The 13,350-nt window shown below is 37.9% G+C and overlaps 1 protein-coding gene across 1 annotated transcript in view; it reads right to left on the minus strand.

Annotated features, from left to right (window-relative positions):
* HS2ST1 (heparan sulfate 2-O-sulfotransferase 1) overlaps positions 1–13,350 on the minus strand; it is a 71,785-nt gene that overhangs the window by 12,769 nt on the left and 45,666 nt on the right. The window contains exon 2 of the mRNA XM_064428370.1: positions 3,922–4,160. Within this exon, the coding sequence (XP_064284440.1) occupies positions 3,922–4,160 (239 nt within the window). The remainder of the gene's footprint in view (positions 1–3,921; positions 4,161–13,350) is intronic.

Below are 13,350 nucleotides of genomic sequence, written 5' to 3' on the forward strand. Positions count from 1 at the left end.
CAGCATTCCAAAAGCCAGAATTGTTCCAGGTCACGGACAGCCTAATGAGTCTGGATTCACACATTTTAGGTCAGAGATGAATATTGCTCACTGCTTCATACTGTTAAATATGATCAATTTTACTTTTCTTTTCAGGGCTTAGCAGATACTGTAGCTTTCAAGAGACAGAGCAAGCTTCTCCACCTGAGCCCAACTGAATAAAATTTGAGGTGACTTTAAAAGTTCAGCTAGACGTGAATGGAATTCCTGTGAAGTTGTTTCAGGGTGCTTTTATATAATCAGCTACAAAGTTGCTTCACAGCCTTCAGTAAATGGGAAATCAGCTGAGGTTCACTGAATTAAAAAGCTCGATCAAAGGTACTCCAGGGGCATAAGCTGTCCTGAAAGGTAAGTTAAACACATTCCGTTTCTAGGACAGCAGGAATTTAAAACAAGTCCCAGCGAGCCAAAAGAAGGAAAAACCCAACCAGCACGCCTGGTCTGAGAAAAAGCCATGTGTGCAAACCAAAGTGATGCTGTAGGTTCTGATCTCTGTCCATTAACTGCAGCCATCAGTGCCCCTTCTCTACAGCCTGACTGCACACTCAGACACACTCAGTCACACTCACACACGCATGCAGCCACATGCATACACACACACGTGTGCACATGTGTGCAAGAGCATGTGTGTGATTGTGGTGTGTGCATGTGGCTGTGCTTCTGTCTCAGGGTGAGTGTCTGAGTGTGCAAGAGTGTGTCTGAGTGTGCGTGAGCATGTCTGACCTAGCTCTGAACCAGAGGGTCTGGAATGCTGGAAACAGGCAAGCAGCACACCTTTGGCTGCATGCCATCAACAACCACAAGCAAGCTCAAGGCAAGGACAGTTGACAATCAGTTTTGTGAGATGGTGAAAAGATTGAGTTCACCAGTTCAGCCACAGTACAGCCAGGATACCTGCCTTGCACTAGTAGTTCTTTCTCAGAAGGAAAAGTACAATCAGTACACATGCAGCACTTGTACTCAGTAGACCATCTAACCCCAAAAGAAAAATTCTTAAATATTCACAGGCACATGACAGTACTTCTACTTCTAGCAGAGTTGCTGCAAGCTTTTCACGTGTTCCACTTCTGACAGCCACTGAAACCTGCATTAGCAGAGGAAATAAGTACCACTAAAGCCACTACGACTGCAGTCCTCTGAGAGACCAACTGTTTTAGAATGCACTTCGAAGAAAGATGATATATTTTCATGCTGCTCTTTTGAGAAAAATTGAGAGAGAAACTGAAGGAGAAAAAACCAAGGAACAGAAACTGAGGGACTGAAACACTGGATAATTGTAGCATTCATAACAGTATAGAGAATGTTCTCACACACACTTTTAAAATAATATATCAAGAACACATGCTGTAATGCAGAACAGTAATTTAATTTTAAGTGTTTTCAGTGACAACTTCATCATGTAACAACAGCAATAAAGTTTGTGTGACTGGCATGCCCTCCTGATAGCTGTAATACAGGCATTCTTATATGGACAAAGTGTCACTGCTGAAACATGCAATCAGCAAGTAAAACTCAACCAACTACTCTGAATTAAGAAAAGCACACAGTTCAGAAATGCAAACGTGAGCAACATGGCACGTAGTTTGCTGCAAAGAAAAGTCCCAGCCTGGAGAAAGGGGGGCAGCTCCCAGGATCCTGCTGCCAGAGATGCTGCAAAAGAAAGGAGGACTGCTGGGTGGGACAAGTTACACCTGAAGCTAAAGTGGGTGTTAGGAACTCTTATCGGATTATCTCAGATCAGATACAGACTATATTTGGAGTGGATTTTAAATATCATTTTTTTCATACTGCATTCAAGAAGTAAAGGTTTCACATATGGGCTGAGAACTTAGAATCTGTTACAGAATTTCAGTAGTTTGGAAAAAGTACAGCAGAAAAACTGCACAAAAGAACACTCACTAATTTCCAAATTTCTACCAGGCCTGAAACAATCTTCACCTTACCTAGGTAGATTTGCTTTAACAAACAGTATCACTAACAGAACAATTTTGTCTCTATGATATTTTTATGTATTTCACTACTGGCACATATACACCTAATTCACCCAAATGAGCTATATTGGTGAAGGTGGCATATGAAAATGCCATGCTAATCCAAGCCCATGCAGAGTAAACATCATTAGCTACCACTCAGCACCCCTGCCATCTCCTGAATGCACTATGACTTAAAATGGCAAGGTGTTATCTCCATGTATTGAAGATGAATAATTATTTCTGCATCTTTGAACAACTATGCAATATATGAAGTTCTTAATTGTCAGCATCTCCCAGTTAATGGCCACCAAAAACAGTTATGAAGTGCCCAATTAAACTAAATCATTTACCACCTTGGACAAGAGCATAGTATCAAATGGAGGTAGCACTGACAGTATTGTGTACATGCTCAGCATAGACAGATTTTCATTTTTCAACAGAATATTATTGGAGGGAAGATAAAATTTTTTATAAAACTAAGCCAGAAAAGAACAAATTTTATTTGAATTAAGTTCAAACAGAAGTAGAAATTTAAGGTAGCCTGTGTTTAATTTATACCTATTCAATGACTTGCTCTCCTATCCTCTAGGACAGACCTCCATTTCAAGAGATACCTTGACAGAAACAGAATTTGGTGGGAAGTGCAGTACTAGGTATAGCTGACTTGAGTATCATTTTTAATTAATAATTAATAGGCTTATTAAATCTTTTGAAAAATCACACTGCTTTAGTGCACAAGTCTTTAGTACTTGTTCTATGCAGTGGACAGGAGTATAGTGATGACTACCAGACTACAAACAGAGTAATTATGTATGACACTACCACCTCCATATGTAGGAAACAATTTTACAATTTTAGGAGGAAATACTCCACAGTAACAAAACTCCATTATCACAACACAGATTCCAGTATCACCCAAGTCCATTATTTCCTCTGCATGGAGATCCCTACCTCAATCTTTCTCACACATACAGAAGAGGAAGGGAAGGGCCTTTAGCATCTGCTTCTCCTGCCCCAGTCCAGCTGTGCTGAGCTGCTTCAGCCTGCAGACATGCACTCAGAGGAGCTGGAAGGCTCAGTGCTGACATGCTGCAATGCAGAGCAGCTCCTGCCTCTGCTGCATATCAACCTAAGTGATCAGCATACAACCGGCAGTAGAGACTTTGGAAACATTTGTTTTACAGGCAGGGATGATGACAGTGACGTTTCAGATCTCTAACCTGCATTCTCTGCAAGTGCACTCATGACAGCCAAGGAAATATTAATGAAAGTAAACCAATAAAGCTACTTCTTCACTCCAGACTAATAAAAAACACGGCACTGAACCCTCATGATCTTTTTAAAATACAGTAGCCATGATCATTTCTAGTCTGGTACTGCAGTGATTTTAGTGAGCATTTTAATGGATGCGAAGTGACCCATCCTTTGCAGAGCAAGCTATTTACAAGCACTTTTCTGTATGTTTTTTATCACCTGTGAGACCTGACCAGCCCCAGTACCAAAGACACAAGTCTAGCCCTGACAGCATGGCACAGTGCCTGCACTACTCAGAGACCAAATTGCCTAAGACTGCATTCACTGCAGATGGAGATGACAGGCAAGTTGCATTACACAGCCAAAATAGTTATAACAACAAAGGTCATTTCTACCCCAGTTATGCCCCTTTTCAGCTTTGTTTTTGTTCAATAAACAGACACTTACCACCTCCAGTAGCCAAGCAAAAATCTCAATCTAATAAGAAATAATATTAATTCTCTACAAAAAAAATATGAAAGCATTAGATTTCATTCATATTGGAATATGTGATGAAAAAGTTAAATACATCAGATCACCCAAGTTTACAATAGCAAATGTTTTTTCCTGTGCTCTTCCCTGGTTTCATAAAGACACCCCAAATTCGGCAGCTTACCTGATCTTGCAGGGACATAACAGGGTTATTTTTGGTTGTATTGATATGTAGAACATGGTACTTGTTCTTTGCACAGAGGTCATAGGCAATATTCGTGAAGGATGTGCTGGCAGTCTTGGGTACTCTGTTGTAAATAATCACCACATCATCTTCCTCATCCAGTGTCACATCTTGTCGGGGACCATCGACTGTATGACGTTGCTCTATTTCTCTGACTTCATGCCTTGCAATAGCCCTTTCTGTTAAAGAAGAAAAATATAAAATTTCAATGGAAGTCTCACTAATTCTGAAGTTCAAACCTTAGGACACAATCTGGTGAAACGCAGAACTCCTGAACAATAAAGGAAACACTAGCTGTACTATGCATTTCTGACATATCTGAACAAAACTTCATCAATAAAAATGAAGGAAAGACAGTCCAACACAGAACACAAAGCCTAGAAAACAGTATGCTTAGGGAACACAGACCATACTCTGTGACTCACACTGATGTCATTGTCTTCAGAGTCATCATTTCTAAAGGAAAGTCTATAACGCACTATGAAAATGGTGACATCCCTGAAATATCACACAATTTCTACAATACCCCTAGTTAAAAATTATAATGGAAGAAGATTTTATTAATTTGAAGTTTGACAAGAATAGAAGCAAGAGGCGCTTACAAAACAGGTAACAGACTCAGGTTTTTTTCTGTTCCAGATAAGTATATACTTTAGTACAATTTGCAATACAGATGTCAAAGCACTTTGTCTCATTCATGTATGGTGATACTGCCTTTAATAATGTATTCAAAGAAATCTGAATTTATCAACAGTGTAAGCTGAAGTTGGTATCACAAGAGTGATACCAGAACCTGTAATTCTCTGTATTATGTTCTTTTACAGGGTATAGCTCTTTATGGATGATATACTTTTAACAGCAGCAGCAGCTCTTGACCTTTACTTCCCTTGATTCTCTAGCCCAGCCTCTTCTATTGTCTTTCACCAAATCTCTTTAATTATAACATAAAATCATTTCTAAAGCAGAATCATCAAGCTGTGAATAGCCTACCCTGTAATTCCACGTAAATTGTCTTAAACCACAAAGTTCCATCTGTCTGAAATGCTTCAAAGCTTAAACTCACTCACTCTCTCATATGCTCATATCTCACACCCCATAACTAAGTTACATCAGTAGGAGAATGTTTGTAGGAAATGCTTATTGAGTGTATCTCAATTTTCCACATGACATCTGTTGCTCCCCACTACATCAGTCACAGTTTTTGCTCCTTCCTTTCTCATTTGCTACCTCTCCCATCAATGCTGGCAAACGTCCTATTTTGGAAGGAGATGAGCAACAGACTCAGGTTTCATCTCTCTGAAGATGGCTACAGAAGCATGGGGCTGGCGACTCTCCCTTCCTGCCAGTAACAGATTAGAGGAAGCATTCGGTAGGGAACACAGTTAACCATGTGGCTGCCCAAGGCTACATGGATAGTGAATACCACCTAGAGAAGCTGAAATGAAACAAATTAGATTGGTATTTTCTACACCAGAGTAGTAGATCTAAGGTAGATTTAATCATAGCTGCACAGAACGCCAGGGCTGATGACGCTTATGTGCGAGAGAAACATTTGTGAGAAAGAGACATGATTTGCAAGAGGATTGATGAGAAGCATTCTCTAATGAGGTATTTTAAACCTTGATGATTCAAGAATTAGTGTGATAAGGGCACTTTAAAGACCATGTAAATGGTATAAAAGCTGCATGATTGGATGCAATTAGCAGAAAGGCTATTGCATACAACCACCTCCAGCTTCCCATTGCAAGGGGGAAAGCAAGAACTCAGGTAAGGAGCAGAACCTTCACAAGCCTGATGTATACAGACAGTCCTATTATGAAAAAAAGAAAAGGGAGGCTTTAAATTTCAAACTAAAACAAAAACTGGTCTTTAAGATGAAGCACTGAAATCACCTTTTTGAAATAACTGCAATAATTAAAAAATAAAATCTGAAATGAAGTGAAGGATATAAACTGCTGAAGTGTGAGAGGAAGCGCCTGGAAGTGTCTGACCTGGTCAGCCATCCTGAGGGTCTATTTCATTCCAGTTTATGAGTAATACAGAAATGAAAATTGCCAATTTCATAAAAGTGCACATTTTTTCCCAATCACAAACAGTTGGCAGTTTTTCCTATGAAAAACTCTTCAGTAAGCTCTTCTGCTGCTTACTGAAAAGTCAGTTTAACTTTTAAAATGATGCATATAATTTTTTTTTTTATAATGTTAGTTAATTTATTATTTGGAGAGAGGAAGAAGTCCAGTAATGGTAACACACAACTGAGAATAGTCTTTGGGATAGCTATGTAATCACAAGTTAGAGAATTTGAGGAGTTAATGTGCATTTGATTAACTACTTCATTTGTTCTTCTATAAAATTTAAATAACCTTGGAAGTAGAAGCCCTGTGATGGCTGAAAAATGAACAATACTTATATGTGTTTAGAAATATGGTAGAAAATGCAATGCTTTAAAGACATTTTACATGTGGAAGTCAGGGAGGTGTATTTACTAAATATATTGTATTTACCAAAACATCTCCTTAGATGACAGCCCTGTAAATACAACTTTGATTACAAGAACCTGTCTACATATGGTTGGACTGGTCTCACTGAAAACAATTTTAAAAAATTCTAAAAATCAGGATGGGTGATTTCTTTCCTCTCAGAGATTCAGTGGACAAAATGTCCTACAGTCTCATTGCTTTCACTGCATTCTATTTAAACTTTGTGTTGTAGGAAAAACACTTTTGCAAAATTATTAAGAGCCAAATACTTAAACAGGGTTAAGATCATACACTCTAAATTTCACATTACATAATTACACCCATTTTAAAAGATATGTGGCATTTAAGTAAGTGATACATTTGAGTACAAGACAGGTTTTCATAAAACTATAATACAGGATAATTTTAAGGCATAAAATATTCTGTCTCACACTTTTTTATTACTGCTTGTTGAATTTCCCCATAATACACAATATAATTGCTATACCCTTGGGATAAACTCTGTTCTGTCATCTGCAGCTGTCCTGCACGCAAACTTTCATCAACTGCAAGGACAGTTTGCACATAGGCACTACCAATATGATCAGTGTAGTAACAATTGCTGAACTGATTATTTACCAGCAGATGAATTACTTGCAGAAAATCCTTAGTTGGCTGAAGTAGCTGCTTTGTAAACAGTAGAACAAGTTTGCTTTCTCATCCATTTGTCTACATGTTCTTCTAAACCAGCCTCCATCCTATTTCTGTAACTCAGCCTCTTGGCATGACTTACACTTCTTGAGCCATCCTCTTGTAGCAATAAACCACAAAATATCATGGCTAGCAACAAATTGGTTTGCCAGTCACATGCTACCAGAAAATAACATATAATGGGCAAGTTATATCCTCTTCAGCAGAAGAACTAATAGCAACATTTCATCCCTATGCCATCACTTCAACGTCACTGCCCTTTCAAGACAAAGCAGTTTCTCAACAAGCTCAAAAGTTACTAACAACAAACACTTGGAGAGAAATGGACAGGTTAAGGATCCCAACTAATAAAATCACTTGTGAAAATGCAGTAGACCCATAAATACTTCTAAAAATGTTTGAAAACCCAGCTGAACCATATTTACATAACTACAGAAACAAATCAACCAAATGAACAATATTTAAATAATTATAGAAACAAATTACTAGGATCATAAGCAGTTATTAGTCTACATTCCTTGCACATTCAAACAGATAAATGTCTTAGGTAAAACAAGCTTATTAGCATTTACTTCAAATCCAAGAATTAACTGCGTAACTGCATACAAAATCTTCCCAAAGAAAATAGTGTGTCATGGATTCTAACAACTTAAAGATTAACAAAACCAAACATTTCAAATTCCTCACATTTTTCACAGAAGCATAAGAACCTCCTGGGATTTCTGAACAAAGAAATCTATCAAAATCAGGAATTCTTCCTTACCCTCTAACTTAGCACTTACCACTCCTGATGGAAGACACCTTTAGAGCCTTGCTGGCTGTCAAAATCAAGCTCAAGTAACTGGAAGAATAATTGAGAGCATCCAACTCTACTTTCCCAAACTATGTTCTTTGTCCTCTACATCTATTTTCCTTCTGGATGTATCTACAGATATTATTTAGGCTCTCTCCTCAATCTGTCTTATGTGCCTGCCATGCTTCATTGTGAAAGTGCCCACCCAGATAAGGAAAGACTCAGTTTAAAATAAATTTTAGCTCAGCAGCCTTCAAGTGTTGCCCAACAAAAGAAACAGATATGGATTCAAACTTCAGTCACACTGGCTTGAAGAGAAGGAACTGGACAGCTAGCCTTGATAGCACTGCTCCTGAGCAAACTGTTGCTGCATACTTATACTACTGGACACTACATTAGCCCAATAAACAGGCTTGGAGCTGGGAGCAACAGGGAAGCCAGCTGACTTGGTGTCTCAGCCTTCTCTCCACTGTGCTCCCAGGCCAATTAGGCAAGCAGCTGGTAGCCTGAGGCATGGAGCAGCTCTCAAGCTGTCTCCCTGCCCAAAAGCTTCCTTAAATGCAGGATTGGCCTAAATACTGAACCCGAGCAGGACTACAAACCTACTCATGATGGACTCCATTCTCCTCTGATGAAGAAGGAAAACTGAATAACAGCTTAAAACAGAATCATAAATCTGTAGCAAAGTTGATGTTCGGAATCATTTTCAACACCCACCATACACACACAGCCTTCACCCATCACTGAAATGTGGTCTCCTCTGGGAGCTGCTTAGCAGCACACAACTTACAAACCACAGTGCAGCTGTATGGAGATAGCAATACTTCAGGGATGGAGAGCAGAAGAGAAAGAATCAACGGTACTATGACAGTTTATGGCCATGGAGAACTTGTGTCACTATACCAAATAAAATCTGAAGGAAAAATATAGATTGAATTAATAAAAAGTGCCTAAAGGTTAAATTTGTGCAAGGCATCAGTATTAACACAGCAACTTTTTCAAAGACTTTTATAAATAAAACTAGAGCAGAATAGAGTTGTTAAGTCCTACTAAGAGCAGAACCACCATGGGTTCTCTAGAAACTTCATGAATTAAAGACCAACATGTATTTGGGGGCAAAAAAAATAAAAGAGATTTCTAAGAAACAAAACTGCAATTTAATATAATTTTTTTCAGTCACACAGCAAGAACACTGGTACCAAGCAGCAGCCCACCACCCTCAGACAGAGGGTAGATGGTCCTATTGCATTCCCAGCCCCTCACACCCACTACCACCAATCACTTCAGAAATGTTGGCTAACAACAATACCACTCATGCCTCACTTGTGGGATGCACTGCTACTGCCTTATGCAGTAGCCATAACTCATTCTATTTAAAAGAGTCACTTGGACCTTTTGCTTTCCTCTTTTCTTAGATATTTGTGTAGTTCAGAACAACTTTCGTAATTAAAAGCATCTTAACCCTTAAGGTATTTTTTTTATTTGCATTTTAGACAAAAAATACTGTTGGTCTCATTTGCAAGTCTAGCTGTCTTAATCAGCCTACGAAATACCTGCTAAAACCTTTAATTTAGCATTTACCCTTAAAAAGTCTTCAAATTCAGGACAGTCTTACCACATATGTGCTCTGAACCCAGTTCTGACCTATAGGAAGTAAAGATCACATGCAAAGCACAAACCAGGATGGAAACAGAGTACAATGCTTAAAATAATACCAGAAAAGTAATTTAAACATTTTTCAGTCAGGTCAAAACCCCATGTTCTCTTCCTCTTCTAAGAATTCAGCTGCTTTAGCAGCAAGAAATTCTATTGCCTAATTTCAGAAATTTAACCCACTCTAAACTATTGGGGTTTACTACAAAGTGCCTTTTATACCTGTTTCTTTTCCAATAATGCATGAAAAGAAATAGGTATAAAAGGCACTTTGTAATAAACCCCAATAGTTTAGTGACCAAACAGAAGTCACTAATATTGCCAAAACATTTTATTTTGTAGTAGTTAATGCACTTTCAGAACAGAAGGAAAAGATTATTCTGCACTTCAGAACTGTCCAGACAGAACAGATTTGTTTTCAAACTCCGAACTTTAAACTCCAACAAATGCTCAATGGAACTCGTTGAAAGAAAAAATAGCCCTTCTCAGAAATCCCAACACAGGCATGAGAGCGTTAACTGAAATCTGATGCAGCAGCTGCCTGAAAATTAGAAGTAGCAATTCTGAAAAGCCTGCTACAGTTCCACTGGCATTTGATATCTGTCACTTTATTTCAAGACAGCATTTTTGCCAGGACTTTATTTTGAACATTTAAGTAGAAGCATACTGATTAGTGAATAATACTGTTAAGACTTTGATTTTAAACTAAATGACAAAAGGTTTACCTTTGCAATGAAATCACTAACCTACATGTACATCCAACCTGCTTTGAACATCAGAGCCTGCGTTTCTTATTTTTCTGCAATTTTTCTTAAGGAAGAGAGATTAGGGTCTGACCAAGTACTTGCTCTCTTTATTTTATTTTTTTCTTAAGACTATAGTTAGCATACAGCCTTATATATTTTTCTTCCAGCATTTCACTGCACAAAATATCTTAATTGAAGACTATGTTGTAGCTCTTCTTGGGTTTAAGGCCAGGCATACAGTGCATGTACTATTTAGTCAACCTGTCTCGTAGTAACATGTAGGACAGGTAAGGGCCTGCATCTCAAATTGTCCCAGGAAGGGGAAAACTAGACAAAATCCCATGGAAGTTAGATATCAGATGAAATGCATATGTTAATCAAAGTTTAGGTACCCCAACAAGCATGGTTATTCTCAGAAACAACAAGGCTCATAGCAAATACTTTGGCAAAATAGCATCCAATAAAACAGAAAAAAACAGAAGACTTAATTCCACCAAATATAGAATTTTCAAAAGTCTGTAAATGCTTTAAAACAGAAGGTGCATACTTAAAACACATCTTCAGCTCTAACTACAGCATCACTGCCATGACTCCTGAATACTGCACATAATGCTGCCTATAAAGTGAGGTAAAGATATACGGAAGCAAAATGTTTAGGCACCATGATGTAGTATATTTAAAAATAAGCATATGTCAAGCAGCTCCATAAGCTTTCCAACTTCAGATTTAACTGTTTTGCATGACCCAAGTGTTGACTTCAAGTTGACGAATTAGCATGAGAACAAACACAACAGTCACCATTCGTTTTTGTTTTCTCCCAGCCACTTGCAATTTCTTGTTTCTTTGGGACAAGTAAACAGATAGCTGTAAAGACAATGATGTAATCACACAAGGAAAAGGTTTGTGACTTTTCAGAATGCCAAAACTGTCAGTAAACTCTTACAAAACACTGTGACTATGGTAAGAGCAAAGAAAAATAAGTTTCAAACCAGGGATTTGTTCTCTAAATAATAAAACATCAGCTGAGTATGTAACAGTAGAGTTTGTTGTTATTTACAGCGCCTTAATACCTTAATGCAAGTCTCCAGTGTTAGCAAGAGAAGTTAATGGAACTGTTTTCTACACACATACACAGGCACTCCACTATACAAATATGCATGTCACTCCTTCAAGAAAAATCCAATTCAAACAGTGAAAAAAAGCAGGATCAATATAGAGTGTCTGACTCTATTCAGTAAGGCAGCCTGGAGACTGGTGCTTATCTATATATATTTGTTCTTTATGTTATGACATGACCTTTCTGCAGCCATATAATCACTTACTTTTTAAAAAGGATATTGACTAGCCAAAAAGCAAAAACAATCACTAAACTATCTGTTAAAATCATTGAAAGGCCTATACAATGCTGTATTCTTGTAAGTTGCATCAGGTTTAATAAAACTAATTGCTAAGACATACTGTTATTTGCAACATATTGCACTTATACCCCTGCTTGTCTTCACACATCTTGGCTAAACTAACCTAATCTGGAAAACAAGCTATTGCCATCTGGTCTAACAGCCAAAAAAAGGAAGACAGCAAACAGCACTGCCTTCTGATCAGAACGGCAGCTGACGTGGTTAAGGTAGAAGAGCTAAACATTTTACTAGGAATCTTAGGAAGTCAGAGTGCCAAGAATAACCCTACAAGAACTCTGTGTAGCACCAGCAGATAGAGCGTGATATTTGCTGAATTGACACTGGCTATGTATAGATAAAGCATTTACAGTGATAAACATGATTTCTAACCTTAATGTTGTTATAGGAGTTCGTGTAAAACAGAAGTTTTGAAAGAAGTTTTTTAAAAACAGAAATGAGCCTGCGTGCTGCATGAGCACCATGGTTGTTAAGTCATTACAGAATTAATTTTAATTACATTTTTAAAATGCTGATTAGATAAGCTCTTGATTATATTTGTTGTTTTCTTTATGGAAACCATTTATCTTGGTCTTAGCTTAATTTAAGAACGTCAATTTAATTCTATACCCTGGTTGCTTTGTACATAAATCAAAAGTAAGTTTTATTTTTCCCTCAAAAATGTGAATTGTTAATCAAGATATTCGCTATTCATGTAGCTAAAATATCAACATAGATAAAAAATACTGCTTTATCTTTTTTTCTAGTCGAAGGTTTGCAGCCCAAAGACCTCGTCTGCAAGATCAAAAAGATAAGCATGAATAAAGATAAGCTCTAACAACACACAGACCACTTAAAAGTTACATTTCAGGAACATCAAAGCCATTTTAAGTAAATGAAAGTACAAAAGCCCCTTTATTTTTAATTAAATGCTAGAATTACAACAAACACGAAATTAAAACTTCTTAATTATCTCTGGAAAACTCTTTTTGCTGAATCCTTCACCTCTTTACACTTAAGTCCAAGCTATTCTCAGGCAGAACTAGGAATAAAAACACAGGCAGTATCAACGTGGTTCCTTTATGAATAAAATAATCACTGCTTAAAGGGGAGCCCTTCCCCTTTGACTGTCAGAGGGGATCCAAAGGAGCAGAGGCCCTGTGCACCCAAGGAGTCCAGAGAGGGACCATCACAAACTCCTCTCAACTCACACCCTCCCTGGCCCTACTGAGTTTGAAACCATGCATTATAGAACATTTGGGACACAACTAGCAGCTAATGCAAACCTTCCAGAATCATCTTCTCCATGCTAAGAAACAGTGGCAATTACATTTCAAATACTTGCATATCAACATCACAACTAAAAATCTCTTTGCAGCAGACACTGATTGGCACAATCAAAATTATAAAAGGGAGATCTTGACCTCATTTCATGTCAGTGTGATATAGAGCTTCTTGTGCTTGGTAAAAACAGAAACAGTCCAGACTGGTGATGTGTACAGTAAGGTGGTTTTGTACAAAAAACTTCCCTCCGGCAGGACAGCCAGCTGGCTCATTGAAAGCTTCTTGGTGTTAATCCTGATTTAGATTGGATTAAGCTTTTTAATTAAAAC

The sequence above is a fragment of the Passer domesticus genome, chromosome 7, assembly GCF_036417665.1.
Source record: "Passer domesticus isolate bPasDom1 chromosome 7, bPasDom1.hap1, whole genome shotgun sequence".
Classification (NCBI taxonomy): Eukaryota; Metazoa; Chordata; class Aves; order Passeriformes; family Passeridae; genus Passer; species Passer domesticus.